This window comes from Cryptomeria japonica, chromosome 4 (assembly GCF_030272615.1).
Source record: "Cryptomeria japonica chromosome 4, Sugi_1.0, whole genome shotgun sequence".
NCBI classification, from domain to species: domain Eukaryota; kingdom Viridiplantae; phylum Streptophyta; class Pinopsida; order Cupressales; family Cupressaceae; genus Cryptomeria; species Cryptomeria japonica.
The window spans coordinates 135,391,928-135,417,159 of NC_081408.1; the positions used below are offsets into that span (position 1 = coordinate 135,391,928).

A 25,232-nucleotide genomic window follows, 5' to 3' on the forward strand; every position below is an offset into this window, starting at 1 on the left:
TGAAAATGGATAAAAATAATAACGATATTGAAAGGCTAAATGAATTCAACCACAAAACCCTAGCCTAACAATCAACAAAGATCCACCATAACATATGAAGATTACCTAAGACAATGCAAATCACATGAAATCACAAAGATTATACCATCACATGTCCAATAGGGTTTTGATCTCCATTCTTCCTATCTCCATTGATCTTGCTTGATATATTTGCTCTCAGATTTTATGTGCACAAGAGCTCAACAAAGAACGGAATGTGGTTGCAAGTAGGATCGTAGTGTAGTCAATTGCATAAAAGATGATTAGCATGAATGATTAGAATGATTGATTAGGATGATTGATTAGGGTTTGATAATGAAGGAAGCATCTCCTTATATAGAAGACACTATATGAAATGGAGGGATAAGATTGAGAGGTGTAAAAGGAGGTCGGCTATGATTAGAGGGTAGGTAAAAGAAATAATAAAATAATGAAAGGGGTAGGTAGTGTATGAATTAAGAGATGAATGACATGTGTTATAGGTAGAAAAGGCAGGCTAATGAATTAATTTTTTTTATTTAGATAAGTGCTAACAAGAGGGGTTAGCTCCCTTACATCGCAAAGCAGATAAATCTAGCTCCCAAGCTTCATCAATCTCATTGGTCTTCCTTTCTTTTTCTGCTCTTCTGCGTTCACTGTCCGAGTTCTCCTCCTCCGGATCATCCGACTCCTCCTCTATCCATCCATAGCTTAGAAGTAACCATCGAATATCTGAACGCAGACCTCCCTAGACCCTAACACATCTACTAACGGGCATAGCACAACTTCATACACGACTCCATCCCACCAGTGTCTCTCCCCTCCAAGTATCCCAACCACCAGTCTTCATATCTCTCCAAAAACACTTTCGTCTGTGTTGAAGAGACATCTACATTGCCTCGGTATGTCTTCATCCCTGCATAAACAACTCATTCCAAAGTGATGCACCATTTCCACCTTCAAATGTTGGTAACTTGGCCTCTGTCTCCACAAATTAACCAGCCAGCGCACTTTAAATCCTACATCCCAACGCAATGGTCACAGATCACAACTTCCTCTGCCAAATCGTGCCAAACGTGATCCATTTCCACTTGAAACTTCCACATCTCCTTATGTTAGCAAGCCCATGAGCGGTACTCTCACATCGATCAACAATTCCCTAGGAACAAGACACAAAAAAATGTTGTCTGAGAAGATATTGGAAAAATATCTGAACTTCGCAGCTTTGTGCCTCCAAAATTGAAATTTCAACTCCCCTTAGCAATGCCAAGTCGGAACAATTTGATAATTATATTTTGAAATATCTGTTAAAACTGCAGACCAAATCCCCGCCTATCCTATCCCTGTCCTCATGTTAATCATTTATGGAGTAGCATCATCATTCAATATTATGCATAATTCTTCCCAACCTGGCTCTGATAAATAAACCTCTGTCTTAATATCCTCACGTACTCCCTTGTTGGCCAGGAAGTCCGCACCTTTATTTGCCTCTCTAAAAATATGCTCTAATCTGAACTCCGGAATACTCTTAAGTAGATCAATTATAATTTTGACATGACTTCTGCGCTTCCAATTCGGTGTATCCTCCTTCATGATTGCATTGATGATGATCTGGGAGTACCCTTCAATGATAATTGGGAACAACTTTCCTCTTATACACAATCTCAGTCCTTTTTCTAATGCTAAAATTTCTGCCTCATTATTCGTAGCTACTCCTAGACCACCATAACAGCCTGCCACCATATCCCCTCTGCTATTTCTAACAATGCATCCAAACCCTGCCTCACCTGGATTTCCTTTAGCTGCCCCATCAAAATTTAGCTTGAACTGGCCTTCTTCCGGGGTCTTCCATCGAGCCTCATTCGCTCTATTCTTCTGATTATTAATAACCACCCCAGGGGCCCTTAAATTTCCCCACATCTCTTGAACCTCTTTATCCCAACTCGAAATAAAGCCAACTTTCCTCTGTTCAGCTTTCCTACCCGCAATCTCAGCAATTCCCTCACTAATTTTCTGAACAATCTTACTACTATCTAGTTCTTTCTCACAAAAGATTCTCCGGTTCCGTTCTTTCCATAACTGCCACACCACCATTGAGGGGGAAATCAACCATAAAGATCCCCAAAGTGATTTCTGATTTATGACTGGCCACCTACCTATGAATAGGTTAAAGTTCTCATCATACACCGAATTCTAGCCTAATTTGAATTTCACCCAATTCCAGCAAGCTCTCGCTACTTGACACTCGTACAATAAGTGATTAGTTGTCTCCTCCGCCATTTTACACATGACACATACACTGGGACCATAGATGCCATAAGTCTTCAACCTCTCTCCTGTTAATATTCTTCCATGATAAGCTGTCCACAAGAAGGCACCAGCTCTTGGTGCAACCATCTTGTCCCAACAAACTCGAAATGGCCATTCAGTGACTTCCTGCATTATGTGCATGGTTTGATACCCCAGGTTTACTTTGTATTCTCCTGACTTCGCTGCATACCATATAATTTCATCCTCCTCCCTATTTAGGACAATTCTTCTTGACTCTAAGATCTCTCTTACTTTCTCCCTACTGTCCAAACTGATATAATCCTTATTCGGTATTTTCCATCTGAAAAGACCACTTCCTAAAGGGAATTCCTCAATGTAGTCTACCACAAATTCCCCACACTCTCTTTCTGCCAGGTGGATCCATTCCTGTGCTCCCAGTACCTTGATGACTTCCACATGACCGTTCCATGAGTCGTGCCAAAATCTCGCTTTTCGACCATTCCCAATTTTCCATGAGATATGATTGGTGATGATGTGTCTACTTTCCTTCATAAATTTCCAGGTTGCCGATCCATTAATCAACGAATCAGCAGTAAGAATTCTCATGGGATCATCATTATCCAAATATTTCTTCTGCATTATCTGGCACCACTGTTTCTCAGGCGACCTGTACATTTTCCATATGAGCTTCGCCCCCAAAGCTAGATTCTGATGTTCTAATCTTCTTAACCCTACTCCTCCATTTGTCTTGGATTTGCAAGCGACATTCCAATGAATCAGCGGGATCTTTTTGTTGTCCATAACTCCTTCCCATAGAAATTTTTTAAGAAAACTCTCTAAAGCATTTATCGCCTTCGCTGACAACTTAAAGCAAGACATTGCATAGATAGGCATAACAGAAAGAATAGATTTGATGAGTAATATTCTACCAGGCAATGCCGGCCATTTATTTTTCCATAACTCCATCCTTTTCCTGCATTTGGAAATGAGATCTTCCCAAAGAACAGGTTTGGATGCACCAGTGAACATAGGAACCCCTAAATAAGTTGACGGCAGACATCCTACTTCCCATTTCAGTATTGATCTTATCCTTTGCTGAACTATCCTCTTAGTGTTAAAAAAGAAAACCACCGATTTACTGTCATTTATTGTCTGACCTGCTGCCTTGGCGTACAATCCCATAGTTTTCTTAATAACCTCAGCTTCTAGTACATTTGCCTCCCCAAATAGCATCGTGTCATCGGCAAATTGAGAATGCGTGCAAGCCTCCAAATCTTCATGAAAGATCAATCCTTTCCATAACTTGATATCCCTCTGTCTGTGAACATATCTGCTTAACGAATCTGCCATTAGGACAAAAAGGGACGGGGAAATGGGATCCCCTTGTCTCAAACCATTACCGCTTCCAAAGAAACCATACAGGGAGCCATTCATTGCAATAGAGAAATGAACCGTACTTATACATAGCTCTATAATTTTAATCCAATTCTTATCAAACCCAAATTTCCCTAAAACTTTGAGAATAAATTGCCAGCAAACCTTGTCATATGCCTTGGTAAAGTCCAGTTTGATCACCATAGCTCGCCTTCTTTCCGTGACTATGGTATGTAATGCTTCTGCTGTCAATATGATGCTGTCCGCTATCTCCCGTCCCGACGTGAAACCATTCTGTTCCCTTGAGATAAGTTTTGGCAATAATATCTTCAATCTGTTTGCCAAAGCTTTAGTTAAGATTTTGTAAATAGAATTTCATAGCGCGATTGGTCTATAATCACCTAGGCGCTTTCCCCCAACTCTCTTAGGAATCATTATTAAGATTGTGTTATTAATTTCTTTAACGAACTTCCCTTTCTTTCTGACATCCTCAAGAACATTGTGAATATCATCTTTCACAAACTCCCAACAAACTTGAAAAAACCTAGTCGGGAATCCATCCGACCCTGGAGCTTTATCCGGATGAAGTCCAAACACCGCCGACTTCACTTCCTCCATCGAGAAGGGAGCCATCAACATAATGTTGTCCGACCCCGAGACTAGGTTGGGGATATTCACCAACAAATCTTCCACTGCCTCAACATCTTCCTCCATATTGGCATTCAGTAGACTTTGGAAATAGTTAACTGCCTCTTTCCCAATAATGCCACTATCAGAAAGCACATTCTCATTGCTGTCCTCTATCTCCGAAATCTGATTAGAGATCCGCCTTGCCTTAACTTAGGCATGGAAAAATTTTGTGTTCTTGTCTCCTTCTCGAATCCACAGTTCTCTAGCCTTATCTCTCCAATAAATCTCTTCCCTTGCTAATATCTCATTTAATGAGTTCTTCAGCCTTTTTTCTTCTTCAAATTCGATACTAGTCATTCCTTTCTCCATGACAATCAAATTCAGCTTCTCTAGCTCCTTCCCAATCTTATCTTTTTCTTCGAAAATATTCTTGAAGACATCTCTATTCCATATTTTCAATTTGTTCTTAACAAACAACAATTTCTTAACAAAACAAAAACTGGGAGTACCTTGAATATGTTTGCACTCCATCCACCATTGCTCGAGTTGGCTCTTGAGAGATTTCTCCCTCCACCACATGTTCTGAAATTTGAAATAGCCACCTCCCCCTTGTGTTGCAGTCCCAATGTCCATCTGCAAAGGGTAATGATCCGAAGTGCTGATAGGGAGAGTACTGGCAATGGTAGGTATCCCTTCCAGAATCCATCCTTCCCCCACCAAAAACCTGTCCAGCCGCTCTGCAATGTTGGTGAACCCCTGTCTTCTATTGGTCCACGTGAACCATCCTTCCACTGGAATACAATCCGTTGCTTCAATCCTACGCACAAAATTTTTGAATTCCAGCATCTCCTTACTGATCCTATTACTTCCCCCTCTTTTTTCTGTTAGATCCAAAATGGCGTTGAAATCTCCCCCAACAATAAATTTCTTGTCAGTGCATTTTAAAATGCTATCTTCCAGCTCGCCCCAAAGTTTGGTTTTTTCATCTGAACCAGTTGGTCCATACACATTCCAAATCCGCACTCCATATTTCCTGTCTCTATTATGTGCCATGCAGGTCATCCAATTCTTGTTCCCACTAACCTCTGTAATTAGAACCTTATCAGGGTTCCACACTATCCCCAAACCTCCAGAATTGCCTTCAGCCATTTGGAAGCGTCCTTCCCACCTCTTACAATATCTAACAAACCTTTCCCCTTCCTCACAACTGAGCTTAGTTTCCTGTAGCATAATGATGTCACACGATGTATTACTAAGATGATGCTTCACCATCCTACGTTTGTCAGGGGCCCCTAGTCCCCTGACATTCCAGCTTAAAATCTTCATTGCTTCCCAAGAGGGTTGATCCCCCCCTTGGTACTCTTCCTCCTTAAAAATTCAGACACACTTAAGAGTCCTTTCTCTTCGGCTTCTTCTTCTCTCTTTTTCCTATTGGACTTCCTTTCAACAGTGCCTCTTCCAGTCCTATGTCCACAGGTTGTAGTCTGTTTGATTGTTCTGATGTCACAGATGTCCATTTCATCCTCTTCTTCCTCTACCTCTGTCTCCCACTCTTCCTCAATGTGACTATCATTATCTGATAAATTGACCTTGGTTGCATCCTCCGCTTCCCTACAATTTTGTTTATCCTGCATCGTCTTACCCTCATCTCCAGTTTGTTGTATTATTTTCGGGTCCTTTTTCTTTAAGATCTCCTCATTTGCTACCTTGACTGAAGACGTCTTTATTATTTCCTCTTCTTTCTGCCCTTTCTTGTCTTTCGTTCCTCTGGATTGCGTGGTCTCTGCGCCTATAGGTTTCCACATTGTCTGCGTTTTTTTTTTTGTGCTCTTGCAGTTCCTCGACGAGTGGTCCCGTTTTCCACATTCCAGACAAAAGTATTTATCTTCTTCTATCTCCATTGTTTGAATCCATCCCTGTCCCTGCGCTACGAGTCTGACTTCTGAAGGTATTTTCCTCACAACCGCAATGAAAATCCTGGCATACAGGTATGAGTCGCCTTCCGCGATTTCTCTGTCAATTTCGAGCAGGGTACCCAACGATCGACCAATTTTACAAAGAGCCTCCTCCGTCCAATATTCCATTGGTAAGTAGTTTAATCTGACCCAGAGGGGCTTGTCATAAGCAAAAGTCTTCAAAGGGTTGAAGTTTCGATGCCATAGTTGAATGTACAGAGGGGCCGATCCCATACTCCATAATCCGCCCTCTAATACTTTCTGTCTTTCCTCCTCCGTTGCAAAGATAACAATGAAGAAGCCACGTGATAAAAACTTGGTGATCTGAGGAGTGTCCCAATTTTCTTTTATCCATTCCTGAATCTTCTTCCTTTCGAATCTCGGTCCAACAAATTTGCAGATAATGGTGAGATCCTTCAAACATTCCAGGTCCTCCTCGATTTCTTCTGACACATCTATTGTGAAAATTTTTGAAGATTGCCCCACGTCTGCATAACTATCCTTCTGCCTTTCTGTGTTCTCCACTCCTTCCCTTGTCTCCCTCCCATGCTGAATCCCAACCTGCAACTCCTTGCGCAGCACCTTCCCGCTCTCCATGAATTCAAATTTTTTTTTTCTAATGAATTAATTAAATAAATAAAGATTTATTTAATTAATAGAAGAAGTAGGATAATTAAATAAATAAGAATATTTATTTAATTTAGGAAAAGGATAATTTAAATAAATAAATGTATTTATTTAAATGAGAAATAAGGCTAGAAGAGGATAAATGAATTAATTAAATAAATAAGGATTTATTTAATTAATAGAAGAATTAGGCTTAGATAATTAAATAAATAAAATATTTATTTAATTAGACTGGACAATTTTAGGTGTCTACATTTTGCCCCTCTTTGAGACAATGCGACTTGTCGCGTTGTTTCAAAGAAGATAAGATGAACTGATACATAGTTGCCCCAGAATGGGAATGATATGCCCCCTCAAGAGATTGGATGAAAATGTCTGAAAAGATTGCAGACAATCTCTCGATAAGAAAGAAAGGCTAGAATGGATTGATCGGATAAAGTGACAAAGTCACGGGATAGTGAAGACTGACTCGGAAAATGAAGGCGAGGGCTAGGGTAGGCTATAAGATAGACCACGGGGGAAAATACATCCTCATTGTCATCTACACATTCACAAGAGCATATTGCAAAGTGAAAATAGAGCAGGAGCAGTCAGCAACGATGACTTTCACTCACAGATTCGACCGCATTCGCCGATTTCAGAGGCCAACAGAGGCAGGAGAGCCAGTAAGTACCACAAAACCTCCTCGTACTTTGACGAATTTAATTTTGTCATTAATGCATGCTAGGTAGAGTAATAAATGCTCTTAGAATAGGGTCCAAAAAATGTCAAAAACATGTAGGCATGTCTGCGTTGGTGCCAGGTGCGTTTGTGTCCAAAAATGTAAATTTTTGTCTTCTAGGTCAAATCGACAGTTCTGTGATGAACATATGCTATCGATTGGATAAGTTGCTGAGAGGATACACTCAAGCAGGTCCTCTAGGGAAGACTAGGATAACAAATAGGGCTAGGATTGACAATTCTGTGATAGAACATACGTTGCCAATTAGGAAACTTCTCAAGAGGATTCACTCAAGCAGAGGCCCTAGGATAGGATAGATCAAGGCACTTTGTGATGAATAGTGAGTACCAAGATATAGTACTTTGTGATGAACAGGGAGTACTAAAATATGAGTAGCACTTTGTGATGAACAGGGAGTGCAAATGTGAGTAACACTTTGTGATGAATAGGGAGTGTCACACACATAGTACTTTGTGATGAACAGTGAGTACCACTAGGATAACTAGCAACACTTTGTGATGAACAGTGAGTGTCACTAGGGTAGATAGCCATATGCATTTAGATAGCGAGTAGCATTTTGTGATAAACAATGAATGCCACTATAACTGACATGATTGAGTTGTTTGACTATAGGAGTATTTGCCGATGCTAGAGTCATGGGAGAGATTCCCGTCGACGCAGAGGTTGCGACCTGAGTTGTCGCTCGAGAACAGAGCTGCCATTGAGGAGATGGGTTTGAGACATGTGCTGTATGTGCCTGAGTTTTGGGCAAACATGGGTTTGCTAACTGCTCTGGTTGAGAGATGGCACTCTGAGACGTGCACGTTTCATCTGCCGATGGGTGAGATGACAGTCACCCTAGAGGATGTATATAGGATTATGCGGATACCGATTGATGGGGAGCTGATTCTGTACGATCGAGATGGAGACAGGGATGCCCTTAGACGAGTGTTCTAGGATCCAAGACTGGAGATGAGGGTGGGACACGTGGCATAGGATACCATGACATGGATAGGATTAGCACTACCAATAGTGTTGGCAGGAGTGATCAGTGAGTTCCTCTGTATCAGTTTTGTACCATTTTGTATAATGAAGTAGACACCTACGGGTGATTGTAGCCATATGATTTTGACATCATTGTATCATGACACTTTATATATATATATATATGAGATGATGCATCTTTGCGGCAGCTATATGCATGTGTACCTATGTGATGAGATGTTTTTATGTGATGCTTATGATATGGATGCAAATATGTATATGATGCAATGCAATATTTTTTTTTGTTCGTTTATGTTTTATATGTGTATGCATGATGCAAATGTGAATGTAAGTAATGCAGATGAATATGATAATGCAAATGTAAATTGTGCTAACAGGTGTTGTGTGCAGGATGTGATGCAGTTGTGATATCTATATGTATGTATGAAATGCTTATATGTGGTAATGTAGGTGCAGCTACATGAAATGCAAATGTTTTTGGTGTGTCATTATACTCAGTCATGTGATAGTAGGCTACACGGACTCGAGAAGGATGATGGAAGTCAATCAAGAAAGGGGGAATGAAAGACATAAGATATGAAAGTGAAAGAGCTTCTTGTGCGTTATCATCATTGAGCTTTATTATGGCAAGATAGGTTATGACAATTGAGGCATATGTTCGACCCAGAAAGTCATTGTACCTGTTTGCATGGAGATAAGACAGTCATAGACAAGGAATGCCCCAATTCATACTAGATTCTCAGTGTCCTCATATCCTTAGACAAGTCATAGCATTACTAAGAGACAATCCACAGACAAAAAATACAAATAGGTGACGATACCCCATCCTCGCCTTTCTAGTCAAAGACATCCTAGAGATAGAATCTCTAGTCAAAGACATCCCGAAAAAGCTAAAAGACATGTCACCAAAAAAGATGAAATCAAAAGAAAACCAAGACTCGACACCAACATCCACTGTAGTCCTCAAGTTTAGTGTCTCTTATCACTTGTATAAGTCTTATTTGATTGTGGTCACAATGTTTACTTTCACAGAAAGGATAGATAGCACTGAACCATAATGTTGTCTGAGTCTGTTGAAAGATTTGATTTGTTGAAGCCCATTGTTTTTGCTGTCTCATCTGAAACTGATACTTTATTGCGAAGAAGACGAAACCTTATTGCAGATTGGTGATGCAAATGTTGCTTTATTGCGGATTGTGCGCGGATAGACTGAAGGAAGCTGGAAGAAACTGTACTCCTCAAAACATGTGATGTTCTCAGTTCCACACCCATCACTAGACATAGGATTTGCCTTAGCCACAGATAGGATCTGATTTATTATGGATGGAAAGGGAGGTTTATTATGAATGGCTAACCAATCTTGGGTAGATCAATAACAAGCCATGATGGGAATGGGTAAGTTTATTATAAACGAATATGTTGTGAGTGTGTGCAAAGTGAAATGATGAAAGAGAATCCTGAAGGAGGGAGGAGCAATGTCTCTACGCATGGCGCTGGTGACCCAGTTTTCACCATGGTACTTGCCCAGGGCGCCACCGAAGTGGTTTTTATCGTTGGACGAAATTATTTCTCTTTACTTTTTTCGATTTTTCAATGTTTTTTGTGTCACAAGGCGCCTGTTTGCCAGGTTTTCACCAAGTATCGATTTTTTTGTTTTAAATTTTTTTTTTTTTTGTATTTTTGAAATTTTTGATTTTTTTGTATATTAAATTTTTTTTTTTGATTTTTTTTGTATTTTTGATTTTTTTGGGTATTCTGAAGAGCTATGTGTAGAACCTGTGAAGGTGCATGCTGTTGATAGGATCCTCCAAAGGTTCACCTTCTGTAGTTGAGAGCTGATATGCACCAGATCCATATGCTGTTGTAATAATGTAAGGACCAAGCCAGTTTGGTTCGAACTTGCCCTTCTTCTCTCTGTCTTGTTGATTTTTAGGATTTTCTCTAAGAACCAAGTCACCTACCTCAAATGTGCGAGGCTTAACCTTGTGATTGTAGCTGCGACTCATTCGTTGTTGGTAAGCCTTGAGATGATTAAAAGAAGTTTGTGTTCGTTCATCCAGTAGTTCGAGCTCTTGTAAGCGAGAGACCCTATAGTCTTCGTCACTGATGATGTTTTGCAAAGAGACCCGTAAAGAGGATAACTCAACCTCAATAGGCAAGATAGCTTCAACGCCATAAACAAGTGAATAGGGTGTAGCTCCTGTAGGTGTGCGGACACTTGTGCGATAGGCCCAAAGTGCAGGATTAAGTTGGATATGCCAATTATGACCAACATCGTCGACTGTCTTCTTTAGGATTTTAAGGATTGTTTTGTTAGACGCCTCGGCCTGGCCATTACCTTGGGGGTAATATGGTGTGGAGAAATGATGGGAAATATGGAACCGGTCACAGAGTTCACGAACATCCTGATTTTTGAAGGGTCGCCCGTTTTCAGTGATAATGGAAATAGGAATACCGTATCGGCAAATGATATAGTTAAGGATGAATGCAGCAATCTGTTTTCCAGTAACTTGTGTGAGAGGCACAACTTCAATCCATTTTGTAAAATACTCTGTGGCAGTGATAATGAATTTATGACCATTGGAAGAAGGAGGGTGAATCTTGCCTATGAGATTGAGTCCCCACTGACAAAAGGGCCAAGGAGACGCAAGTGGTTGAAGTTCTTGTGCTGGCGCATGTATGAGGTCTCCATGAATTTGACACTGCTTACATTTCTTGACAAACTGATATGAGTCTTTTTCCATATTGGGCCAGTAATATCCAGTCCTGATGAGTCTCTTGGCCAAGGTAGGACCACTAGCATGCGGACCACACATCCATTCATGCACTTCTCGTAACGCAATCTGAGCTTTGTCGCTTTCTAAACATCTAAGAAGAGTGCCATCTAGACCTCATCGGTATAGGATATCAGCTAAAATGACATAGCGAGAGGATTGGCGAATGAAAGTGCAACGTTGGTTATTTGATAGATCAGGAGGTAAAGTATTGTCACGTAGGTATGTGAAAATGGAGCCATATAACTGGGATTCGGGACCGACAATGCATATCGTCTCAATAGGCATGATCTCATATGAAGGGACCAAAAGGTTATCCACCAAGAACTCATAGCGGGTCTCGTTTGGAGGTAAATAAATTAGTGAAGCAATTGTAGCCATGGCATCTGTGGCGCGATTCTGCTCTCTTGGTATCTGCTCAAAGTCTATCTTTGTGAAGTGTTGTTTCAGGTCATCCACCATTTGTTTATAAGGCATTAACTTTTCATCTTTTTTTTGGTAATCATCAATTGCTTGACGGATGACAAGTTGGGAATCCCCAAAAACACGAAGCTCCTGGATCTTCCATTGAACTGCAATTCGTAATCCTGTTGTTAATGCCTCATATTCCGCTATATTGTTAGTGCAAGGAAATGATAAGCGGTATGATTTTGGTATAGAATCTCCTTGAGGAGTTATAAAGAGGATGCCAGCTACTGCCCCATGCTGTGTGTATGAGCCATCGAAGTACAGTTGCCATGGCTTGGCTTGTGACATTGTCAAAATGGATTCGTCTGGAAATTCTGAACTTAGAGGAACATCATCTATCATGGGAGCATCTGCTAATTGATCTGCGATGGCTTGTCCTTTTATTGCTTTTCTGTCCACATACTCGATGTCGAATTCACTCAGGATCATTACCCATTTGGCTAGTCGCCCAGTAAGTGTTGCTTTATTGAGAAGGTATTTCAATGGGTCTATCCTTGCAACTAACTTAGTCTTATGAGTGAGCATGTAATGTCGTAATTTCTGTGAAGCAAAGACCATGGTGAGACATGCATGCTCAATTGGTGTGTAATTTAGCTCGTATCCCACCAATGTGCGACTGATATAGTATACTGCTTTTTCCTTGCCCTCAACACCTTGTTGTGCTAAGAGTGCCCCTAGTGCTGTTGGAGTGGCTGATATGTATAGTAACAGAGGCTGATCTGGAACGGGTGGCATAAGAACTGGCAGATTCAAAAGGTAATCTTTGAGCGTCTGGAAAGCCTGTTGACAGTTATCATCCCATTTGAATTTGATGTTTTTATGCAGCAGGTGCTGAAAAGGATTGCACTTATCTACTAGTTGGGCTATGAATCTTCAGATAGACTGGAGTCTGCCTTGTAAGGATCGAAGTTGACTAATATTTCTTGGTGGTTGCATTTCCAAGATGGCCTTGACCTTTGCTGAATCAGCTTCAATTCCCATTTTGGATACAATGAATCCTAGGAGCTTCCCGGAGGTTACTCCAAAGACACATTTCTTGGGGTTTAATCTTACTTTGTATTTTTCCAACCGATCAAAGATGACTGAAAGTATGTCCAAATGTGTATTTCTGTCTATTGATTTGCCCAAGAGGTCGTCAACATAATCTTCCACGGTGACGTGCATGAGATCATGAAAGATAGTAGTCATGACTCTTTGATATGTGGCACCTGCATTCTTTAGCCCGAAAGGCATGACATTCCAGCAAAAAGTTCCCCACGGACAAGTAAATGATGTTTTTTGTTGATCCTCGGGTGCGATCCTTATTTGATTATAACCAGAGAATCCATCCATCAATGATAACATTTCATGACCTGCTGTGAGATCAACAATCAAGTCAATATTTGGCAATGGGAAGTCATCTTTTGGGCAAGCTTTGTTGATGTCTCTGAAATCTGTACATATTCTGATGCTGCGATCTGGTTTGCTAACAGGTACCAAGTTGGAGATCCATTCAGGATAATCGATTGGGCGTATGAATCTGACATCCAATAACTTCTCAAGTTCTGCTTTGACTAGTAATGCCACTTGTGGATGCATTTTTCTTAATTTCTGTTTCACTGGTTTTGCCCCCGGTTTGACTGTCAGATGATGCATTACTAAATCCGGATCTAATCTAGGCATATCAGCATATGACCAGGCAAAGTTAATTTGTCATTCTTTGAAGAAACTTATGAATTTTGACCTTTCAGACTCTGTCAATGATTGAGCTAGGAATATATTGTGTGGAACCTCTTCTGTACCAATGTTTGTTTTGATAGTCTCCTCTACCAACATGGATGACTTTTCCTCATATGATGCTGGGAGAATGTCGAGCCTTCCATCTTTGGGTGCCTTAGAGAGGTTTTCGCCCTCAGATACGTCCTTTCTTTTTACTTTTTTGGGGTCAGACAGCGCCACAGTGTGGTTTTCACCATAAGACCCTTGATTTGTTCTTGTTTTCACATTTTTGCGACTGGAAGGTCCGACATCCTCACCAAAATATGCCACGCTATTGAGTTGTATAGTGTATCCCGCTTTATGGTCTCCAGGGGGAAGATCGTCTCGTATGCCCAGATAGTTAATAAAAACTTCGTCGTTTTGGAATGTATCAAATTGTGCAGGCCCTTCATGATCCCAGTCAATGAGTTGGTGGTGGACAAGGGGAAGGCCGTTGATGTCTTCGAGGTTAGGGGAGCTAAGAGTGAAGATGTGGTTATATTCGGGTATGTCAAGGTAATTATCAAGGTCATCGATGGCACTCTCCTCATCAGTCTCGATCACAAGCGAATCCAAATTATCATCACTAGTAGCGCACTTCGGGATAGGTGTTCTCATCCTATGTGATTTCAACCTAGAACCTTGAGACAAGGACTGTGTGGAATCCTCCTGGGTTGTTTCTTGACCAGCTCTGAACTTGTTATAAAATTCCTCTTCTTTTGTGGGTTCATCTAGCTCTCTGAATATCTCGGTGAGCTCGTAGTCACTGGAAGACTTGTCTGAACCCCATTCCCATTCGTTAGAATCTGTGGAATAGCAATCCTCTTGTTGAATTTTGGTAGCTTTGATTTGTAAGGCTTCTTCTGTCCTTTTGGTGTGGACATTGGAAGTTAAGAAACCAAGTCCTTTCGAGCGTTCCTTCTTGAAAGTCAATTCAGGTTGTAAAGGTTCAATGATACCTTCCTTTCGTAACCCCAGAGGGCTTTTTCCATCATACCCAAATTTTTGTAGAATTTTGAAGCCTTTGCCATATTTCTCACATGGTAGGTTAATGTGGTCTTGTGTTTCCTCTTCATTGTCCCTTAAAAGCATTTTGTATAAATCTTCCTCTTCTAGTTCACCCCATCTTTGAAAGGTAGTAGGGTCCCATTTGAGCATCATGATGGATACTTGCTTGTTAGGATGTGGTCTTCCATATTCTTTTGGGGAATTCATGACTTGTCGTAAGTACATGGTTTGATTGAAAGTATATTCCCCCATGCCTTTGTCTTGAAACTTGCCTTTAAGCTCACCTTGTTTTGAGGTCGAGGGTTTTAATGACTCAGGATCAATGTATGCCGATGAAGGAACAACCTCCCGATTACTGGGAATGATGGTCTCAGTCTTTGATTTCAGGTTATTGCAGTATATGAATGGATTAAGATCACCGTTAACTGTTACTTCCAGTCCATTATGAGGAAACTTAATGCATTGGTGATATGTGGATGGGACTGCCCTCATTTCATGAATCCAAGGACGTCATAGCAATATTTTATAAGTGAGATTTAAATCTAGGACTTGACAAACCACATCCTTTGTAACTGGCCCAACTCTGAGAGGTAAGGTGACTATGCCCTTGGATGAACGCTCTTCGTCATCATATGCCTTAATGGTGATTTGATTTGTAGAATTCACAGCTTTATCAGAATATCCCAATTGTGTGATAGTGCTTAATGTGTAAATGTTTAGACCTGCTCCTCCATCTATCAGGACTCTTTTTATTCGATGCTTGTGTATGAAGGCTTCAATGTGTAATGGTGCATTATGTGGCTAACTTACAGATGCGTCATCGGCTTCTGTGAAAGTAAGGGAGTGTGGAACGGAAAGGTATCCCACCATGGCTTGAAACTAGTCCACGTTCAGATCAGTAGGAACAACAGTATCTCTCAAGATTTTGTCAAGAATAGCTTTATGTGTGGGAGATATGCGTAATAGCTCAAGGATTGAAATGAGCGCGGGTGTCTTCCCTAACTGTTCTACAAGGTCATACTTAGGTTTGGTTGATGAAGAAGCGGTGTTTTTAGTTGGAGCACCTTGCAAAGTGAATTTACTTTGACGATTTGTAACATGACATTCAGAGGTAGGTTCAGAAGAAGATCCAATACCTTTTAGGACAATCTTGGGTCTCTGAGTAGAATTCTCGGACGCTTTGTCCTTGATGATAATAGTAGAGACGTAATTGTCCATCGATATGTGATTGATAGTTGAATCATAGTTATAAGATGCTCTGGTATAGTTGGTTTGGTCATCTATGATTTTAGCTTTTCCCTTATCATGTTTTGGGAATGGTTCCTTAAACATCTCATGTTCTTGATTAGATGAGTGTCCTTCAATTTCAATGTCACCCCTATCAATGAGATCTTGTATGATGTTCTTTAGTCAATGGCAATTTCCTGTCTTATGACCTTTGCTCTTATGAAATTCACAATATTCATCATCATTCCACCAATTTGGTTTAACCTTTGGTTCATATGGAGGAAAATCTGGAATAGTGATTACCTTGTTTGCCACTAGCTTTTTGAAAACTGACTCAAGTGGTTCTCCCAATGGGGTGTACTTCCTTTGTGATCTGGAAGTTGTTTGAGTATTCACTTGATTGTTTGTAGAACTTGATCCAGAAAAAATGAATTTGGGACGCACTGTGTTGGCATCAACAACACCATCATTGACTGTATTCTTGTTTTTATTCCAAAATCTTGGCTTGTCTTTTCCTTTAAAGTCATCTTTGTTTTCCTTGAATATTTTAATGACTCCTTGTTCAATTAGGACCTTTTCTGTCACTAAGCCTTTTTCAATGACATCCTTGAAGGTGGACAAACAAGCTTTCCTTAGATCATAGCCAATGTTTTTGTTAACATTTTGGGTGAACATTTCTACCATTTGTTTTTGTGGAATTTCACAAGAGCATCTGCTGGCTAGATTTCTCCATCTTTGTAAAAATGATGCAAAAGATTCTCCCTCTTTTTGCTTAGTATTGCACAAAGTAGTGACTGATATGTCCATCTCTATGTTGTAGGAGAAATGTTGAATAAATGCCTCTGCTAAGTCACCCCATGACTTAATTCCAGGTGGAAGTTGGGAGAACCATTCATAGCTTGATCACCTAAGCTTTGTGGGAATAATCTCATCAAATATGTCTCTTCTGCTGCTAACTCAATGCAAGCTGTGAAAAATTGTCTTATGTGTGCCTTAGGATCCCCTTTTCCTCTATACTTATCAAATTTAGGCGTCACAAAGTGTGTAGGAAAAGGAGGCATTGGAATGCTCTTGTCAAATGGATAAGGACACATGTCTCTCATTGTGTATGTTGGCTTCGGTGTATTTATGTCCTCCATTTTCTTTTGTAAGTCCCTGATTTGTTGCTCCAAATTGCTCTTAGGTGGAGATCGACTTCTTAGACCATACCCCATGTTTGAGGCACCAATTGGAGGAGGAGCATGTTGCATATATGGATGATATTGATTATACACATGTTCATATGGAGGAGGTCTGTAATGATGCTGTGTATATGGGCCACTTGGTATAGATTCATGTTGAGGAACCCCATATCTATTTTGCGCATGTATACCATATTCTACAGGCATGTCATGTTCCATTGTGTTGCCCCCAAATTTGACATGAGGTTTCCTTGTGTCCAAATTTTGAGCATGCCTTTGAACATCCAATTGTTTTGGTGGTTGATCCTTAGCATTAGTATGTGATTGAGCATATTTGTCTGCATAAGTCTTCCATAATGGTCTACGAAGGTAAGTATCATATGTTTGACCATGTGTATGTGGGACCTCTGGTTTTTGAAGCAAAGCTGATGGTGATTCAGGTACCATATGTGGTCCTCTATTTCCTCCACTATTAGGTCTCCTTTGATCCATATTGGGGTGAGGTTGTTGCAAAGGTCGATTTTCCATTATTTGAGACATGTCAAAATCATGAGGTATCTTGACTCCACTTTGTGCCATCATTTGTAAGAAGTATTGTCTATCCCTCCTCATTATTTCCTCAACCAATCGATTGAAATGGGGATTCATAATGGATTCTTCCACATCTGCTGAATGTACTGAAAAGTTGTCCACATTGTCATTGTGTGTAGCATTGTTGTTTATAGTGTCCATGTTCTCAACATTTGGAATGTTTCTATAGACATCCATGTCAGGTAATGTAGTATGATCAGAATTGAAAAAGATATCATTGTCATACTCATAAGAACTCATGTTTACGGACTCTTGAGCCTCTTTAGTTTCTCTCCTAGATTTTTGAAGACGGGTTTCAACCATGAACTAGGTATTGACCAAGATGTGAGACTAGATGAAAAATGGAAAGAGTATGGAAGACCAAGAGTTGGATGGAATGTAAATGAATCTGAGGTGTACTTGCAATGTCCAAAGTGTAAGACCAAGTATGTATGTAGTAGAGTAGGTGTGACTTCCAAAGAGAGGATAGTTTCTCTTGATGAGGTAAGTTGACCTTGACTCTAAGTAAGACCAAATGAGACACAAAGGTAAGAAACCTTGATGAGGGACCACTTAGCAAAGTGTTGTTGTATGTAGTGTGTTGACAAAGTATAGTGAGGAAAAACAAGTGACCTTTTGACTCAAGTTTAGACAATTGTGAATGTAATGAGAGATGTCAAGCATTGATTGACTTTGTGAGACCCAAGGACAGGTTGAATGCTAGATGAAAACCTGGAGAAATAACCTAGGAAGCTCAAGAATTCCAAAACTGATTGCTCTTGTTTGATGGACTGTAAAATTTTTCCAATTTGTGAAGTTGTTGGTTGTGACCAAATCTGAATGTTTGATTGTTTTTCGTGACAAGAGGACACAATGTTGATGAGGACTCAATGTTTGCAAGTGTTTAGACTCAAAATGACTCCAAGAAAAGTGTGTTGTTTGATGTAAAAAATGTTTTGCATACACTTGAAGACACAAAAGACACTATCTTTTGCTGTTTCGTCTTGAATGGTTTGAATGTTTAAAATAAGTCAAGCACAATTCTTATGGCTGGCCAAGACAATAGTTGTTGATCCCACATGAGGTTTTACCCCCGAGGCTACGCTATTTAGAGCAGATATTTAGATGCTTGACCTCACTGGCTCCACCCTCGGCACTCACTTCTTGGGTCAGCCAAGCATCAGTCCCCACGAAAACTCCCTGTGGCGAACTTTGTATCTTTACTAAGAACCGTATGTGTGTGGGCCACTACCAGAGGTCCGACCTCCTGCCCCAACAACTAGAAGGATTTGGGCTTCTAAAACAAAAAGGTGCTAGTAAGGGCATCCACTCGTGTGGCCATACATGCAACACTTTCAGCTCTGTAAATACAGAAGGCTCCCAGCCGGTAGGGGTTACGCCCTACAAATGATCAAATAAATTTGATCAAACGGGTTTATGGGGAGACATAGTGTCGGTATGAACTAATCAACACACATTATCCATAGTTTTCACCATGAATACAGTTGTTTATAGTGGTTCGGAAGAGGTGGGTTTTCCTCGCTACCACTTGGGTCATTCTCTTCTCACCAGTAGTCCTAATGACCACACGGGAAGACAGGCCCTCTAAAGATTAAACAAAAAGAGCCTATTGCTCAAGACACAAAAGACAATGATTCAATTTTAGTGCACCAATTGAAGTGTTTGCTAGTCTATGAAAACAAGACACAATAAAAATCCAAAAACCCTTGCCAAGGACCTGCAACAAAGATTTATTAGTAGTTTGGATTGTTTCAAATGATCACCCCTTCCTGCAAGCACACAAGTTATGTAAATTTTAGATCCAAAAGACTTTGTGAAATAGGGGCCTTTAACAATGCGTTTTGTTGACCAATTCAAAGATTTGATTCATCATAAAAAAAGACCACCTGTAAAATTTCAAGAGATTTCCAGAAATGTAAGAAAATCCAAAACATTTGCTAATTTACTCCAAAAAATAATTTTTTATGAAAAATCATAAAAAAATCATATAAAATGCAAAATCAATCCAAAAAATCTGAAATTTTTACTGGAGAGTCTTGATAGTCTTCCAAACTTGCACAAAAAATTTTCTACAACAAATCCAAGCAGTTTGTGAGATATGAGTAAAATAATGCAAAACCCTAATTTTCAAAGATCTGATTTTTGAGGAATAATTTTGCATAAAATTTAATATCACAAATAATAGATCCTGTGTATAATTCTGAGATATTTCCAAAAATGTAAGAAAATCCAAAAAATTCGCTAATTTGCTCTCAAAATTAATTTTTTTATGAAAAATCATAAATAATTCATATAAAATGCAAAATCAATCCAAAAAATTTGAAATTTTTACTGAATCTTTTTGATGCTTTTCTTGACCTGCATAAAAGTTTTTATGTCAAAATTCAAATCCGTTTGTGAGAGCTGATCAATATAAGGAAAAACCCTAATTTTTAAAGATCCGATATTTAGGGAAATATTTTGCATCAAAATTAAATTCACAAAGAACAGATCCTATGTATAATTATGAGATATTTCCAAAAATATAAGAAAATCCAAAATATTCTCTCATTTGCTCTCAAAATTAATTTTTTATGAAAAATCATAAAAAATTAATAGAAAATGAAAATGTACTTCAAAAATTCTGAATTTTGGATTGAGAGCTCTTGATACTTTCTTCAACCTGCAAAAAAAATTTGGTACAAAATTTCTAAGCTGTTTATGAGATATGATCGAATCTCTCCAAGATCTTGATTTTGTGTCCAAAACCCTAGTTGCACAAGGTTATTCTCCAAATTGTTTTACAAAATAGCAATATAGGGTTAGAAAAATCTGCAAAAAACATAGATCTAAGAAAAATCCATGTCCCACCGGGGCGTGCCAAAATGTATATGGTGAAAATAGATAAAAATAATAACGATATTGAAAGGCTAAATGAATTCAACCACAAAACCCTAGCCTAACAATCAACAAAGATCCACCATAACATATGAAAATTACCTAAGACAATGCAAATCACATGAAATCACAGAGATTATACCATCACATGTCCAACAGGGTTTTGATCTCCATTCTTCCTATCTCCATTGATCTTGCTTGATATATTTGCTCTCAGATTTTATGTCCACAAGAGCTCAACAAAAAACGAAATGTGGTTGCAAGTAGGATCATAGTGTAGTCAATTGCATAAAAGATGATTAGCATGAATGATTAGAATGATTGATTAGGATGATTGATTAGGGTTTGATAATGAAGGAAGCATCTCCTTATATAGAAGACACTATATGAAATGGAGGGATAAGATTGAGAGGTGTAAAAGGAGGTCGGCTATGATTAGAGGGTAGGTAAAAGAAATAATAAAATAATGAAAGGGGTAGGTAGTGTATGAATTAAGAGATGAATGACATGTGTCATAGGTAGAAAAGACTAATGAATTAATTAAATAAATAAAGATTTATTTAATTAATAGAAGAAGTAGGATAATTAAATAAATAAGAATATTTATTTAATTTAGGAAAAGGATAATTTAAATAAATAAATGTATTTATTTAAATGAGAAATAAGGCTAGAAGAGGATAAATGAATTAATTAAATAAATAAGGATTTATTTAATTAATAGAAGAATTAGGCTTAGATAATTAAATAAATAAAAAATTTATTTAATTAGATTGGACAATTTTAGGTGTCTACAGGTCCTATGGTCAGTGATCTTTCACATACTCGTCGCACCTGTTCTCATACTGTGGGTTCTAGGCTTTTGAGTGATGCTATTTCAGATGATCCTCAAAAGTTTTCAGAGGCCACCGACCACCCTACGTGGGGTTATGCTATGGAGGAGGAGTATTCTTCTTTGATGAGGAATCATACTTGGGATCTTTGTCCTCTTCCTAAGGGCAGAAAGATGGTTAGGTGCTGCTGGTTGTATCACACTAAGTATGCTGCTGATGGTTCCATTGATAAGTACAAAGCACGTCTTGTTGCGAAGGGTTTCTCACAGGTTGAGGGTATTGATTACTTTGAGACTTTTCCCCCTATCGCCAAGATGAACTCTATTCGCTTTGTACTATCTCTTGCAGCTTCTAGGGGATGGCCTATTTTTTAGATGGATGTGAAGAGTGCATTCTTACATGGGGACCTATAGGAAGAAATCTACATAGAGAAACCTCAGGGATTTGTGCAGGATAGTTCTTTGGTTTGCAGACTTCGACGTTTATTGTATGGTCTCAAACAGGCCCCTCGGGCTTGGTATGAGAAGATGGATTCTTTCTTGCTCTCCACTGGGTTCACCTGCACTCATTCTGATCACACAGTGTACATTAAGCTTCTTGAGGGTGAGATCCTGATTCTTGTGCTATATGTTGATGATCTCCTCCTCATAGGTAGCTCATCCTCTATGATAAAGCATATTCAACGTGCCTTGATGGATCAGTTTGAGATGACAGATCTTGGTCTTCTGCACTATTTCCTTGGTCTTTAGGTGATTCAGTCTTCTGATGCACTTTCCATTTAGCAGCAGAAGTATGCTCTTAACTTGCTTCAACACTTTGGCATGCTTGATTGCAAGCCTGCTCCCACTCCTTTTCAGTCAGGGGTTGTTTTGGTTACTGCTTGTCCCACTCCTTCGGTAGATTCTACACTTTACATGCAGTTGGTTGGCAGTTTGTTGTACCTGACTCACACCCGTCTTGATATTTCCTTTGCGGTTGGCCTTGTCTCTTGATTCTCCCATGATCCACATGAGAGTCATTGGCAAGCTGTCAAATGTATTTTGATGTACATTCGGGGCTCTAGTTCTCATGGCATTCACTACACATCAGAGGAACCTCACATTGTTGGCTACACTGACTCAGATTGGGCTTCTGATGTCACTAATCAGAGGTCTACTTCTGGCTTTATTTTCTATCTTGGCTTTGGTCCTATCACATGATCTTGCAAGAAGTAGACTGCTCATGTATTATCATCTACAGAGGCTGAGTACCGCACTGTTGTGCTCGCCAGTCAGGAGATCTTATGGCTACGACAGTTGATGACTGAGTTTGGTTTTCCTCCTGATAGTCCCACTGTTCTTTGGTGTGACAATCAGAGTGCTATTCATATTTCCCACAACTCAGTAGAGCATCAGCGGATGAAGCACATTGAGCTTCACATGCAAATTCATTTGCTTGTTGATTCAGGATGGTGTTCTCATTTTGGAGTACATTCCCACTTCTGAGCAGGTTGCAGACATCTTCACAAAACCTTTTGCATCACCACGCTATCTTCAGTTGCACTCTATGCTTGGGGTGAAGGAAGTCATCCTTGGGGGGTCTTTATGAGGCCTTCCTTCCTTCTTCTTCTTCTTCTTCTTTCAGCATATTCTTTTATCTCTTTTTGGAGAGGAGTTTTTTCCCATTGGGTTTTCTCCTTTGTCTCTGTTTCATAGAGATTTCATTGTATTTGGGTACCTGATCAAGCCTTGTTGCTGGGACCCATCTTTCCTACTTTCAGTAGCTGTTCTAGGTTTTAGCTTCTCCCTAAGTCTAGCTTAAGGGGGGGTGTTAGAGTAATTGGGTTTTTACTTGATTAATTAAACAATATTTGTTTAATTCTTTAAGTTCCCTATTATCTCTTTTTACAATTAAGCCAACATTAGGTGCATAATAATTAATTCTTTTATTAATTATTATGTGCAAGCCTAGGGTTTTCCCTTTTAGGGTTTCTTGACCTATTAAAGGTTAATTTTTTTTTATTTGTATTATTATCTCATTACACTTTTGGTGAATATTGAGCTCTCCTCTTTTGAGCATATTTTCCTGTGTTTTTTTTCTTCAGATTATTTTGCTTCATTGCTTCTCCTTGTAACAAATTGTTTAGCTTGCAGAAGATCTTTAGGCTCCTGTGGTGTTGTGTTTCTCAACTCTCACAATTCCTACTCTCCTACCCAACATGGATCACCTAGAAAAATACATAGATATGGGGAAGGTATCCATGTCCTTTCTCATCGTTCTTCTCATGGATCACTTGACATGTATCTGTGCTCTCACCTTCCTTCTTCTCATGAACTCATAGCTTTGCTATTGATAGTTCATGGATGGCATGTGTTTTCATGCCTGAATGTCGTATGTATTAAGCTAATTAGCAAATAAGAATGAATCACCAATTCTCAACTACTTAACAAACATCAAACATAATCAATGAAAATCAATACAAAATGAGAAATGAATTCAAATAAAGACTCCCTCATCCTACATCTTTGCTTCCATTGTGCTTCTCTAAATTGTGCTTATAGGTGGCTCTTAGGTGTTGCACTGGGATTCCTGCATAGATTAGTCAATTGTTTGAAGACTGTGATTCTAGATTGAATTGAGAAAAGAGGTTGAATTTATGGATTTTTAACACAAAGGAGGTGAGAAATAGAACTCAAGTGTTGATTAATACGAAACTAAGTTTGATTGATCAGTGAACTCAATTGATTGGTTTGTTAACATGATTGATTGAAAAGTCAACTGATTAGATGAATTAGAAGACTGAATTGATTGATTAGTCAAAAAAAGCTGATTTTGAGTGAAAATGGGTGATTGAAGAGTTAACTGATTTGATCAATCAGTTTGATTTTGAACATGTGTTGTAGGATTTTAAAGTTGAATTTGATTTTCATTTTCAATTTGGATTTGAATTTATATTTTCGAATGGTCAATTGCACATGAAATTCAACTAAAACTCACATTTGGTGAAACGTTAATTTAGAAGAAATGAAATTAAGTGAAATTTGAATTTGGGGAAGAATGAAATGAAATTAGGTGAAATTAATTAGAATTAGAATTTGAGGATTGGAGGAATAATTGTTAATTTATTTAAATAATTTAAATGAAATTATTTAAACATTAGAAATGAGTTTAATTTAATAATAAAGATTATTTAACTAAGGAATAAGTCACAATTAATTAAATAAATAATATTTAATTAATATTTGACAAGGGTTTGATTGATTAAATGATGTATTGATTAAAGAATAGCAATAGAACAATTAGAAATGTTGAATGTGATGATCAGAAAAATAATTAGTTTAATCAAATAATTAAAGAATTACTTAATTAATTAGACGAATAATCAGTAATGATTGATGAGACATTTTTAGGTGTCTACATTTGCCCCTCTTTGAGACAATGTCGAAGCGACGTTGTTTCAAAGAAAACGAAAAAAATTTCTACCCCAGTATGCCTTGATGACACTAGGGTATAATGCTCCCTCGAGAGATTGTTTGTGCATTGACGACATGAATGATCTCTCGAAAGAAGAAGGATGTTAGATGAAAGATGAAGAATGATTAATTGATGACATGAATGAGTTTGATTAGAGAAAATAAATGGTTCGAGTGATTTGTAGATTGATTGAATGATAAGATTGATGGAATTGATAGGATAAAGATAAAGTCTGGTTTTAGGAAGGACACATCCTGTATAAGACAAAAATGATCAAAACATCTGGTTTCAGGAAGGTTACATCCTGTATAAGACTGATCTGTCCGGTTTCAGGAAGGATACATCATGTATAAGACAAAGATAGATGATCATGCCTGGTTTCAGGAAGGACTAATCCTGTATAAGACAAATGATAAATCAAAAACGTCTGGTTTCAGGAAGGATACATCCTGTATAAGACAAAGATACATAAAAATTGGATGAAT

General features: G+C 38.8%; 2 protein-coding genes across 2 annotated transcripts; both read right to left on the reverse strand.

The window, feature by feature from the left end:
- Positions 1-4,503: 4,503 nt before the first annotated feature.
- LOC131874942 (uncharacterized) lies at positions 4,504-5,619 on the reverse strand. The gene has a single exon (XM_059218908.1). It carries the CDS (start codon positions 5,617-5,619, stop codon positions 4,504-4,506), a length of 1,116 nt encoding a protein of 371 aa, XP_059074891.1.
- LOC131874943 (uncharacterized) lies at positions 5,616-6,845 on the reverse strand. Its single transcript, XM_059218909.1, has one exon. The coding sequence runs from the start codon at positions 6,843-6,845 to the stop codon at positions 5,616-5,618; it is 1,230 nt and encodes a 409-aa protein (XP_059074892.1).
- Positions 6,846-25,232: the final 18,387 nt, after the last annotated feature.

Coding starts and splice junctions, on each gene's coding strand:
- LOC131874942 (XM_059218908.1), bottom strand. CDS start 5,619: ATGAAGATTTTAAGCTGGAATGTCAGGGGACTAGGGGCCCCTGACAAA.
- LOC131874943 (XM_059218909.1), bottom strand. CDS start 6,845: ATGGAGAGCGGGAAGGTGCTGCGCAAGGAGTTGCAGGTTGGGATTCAG.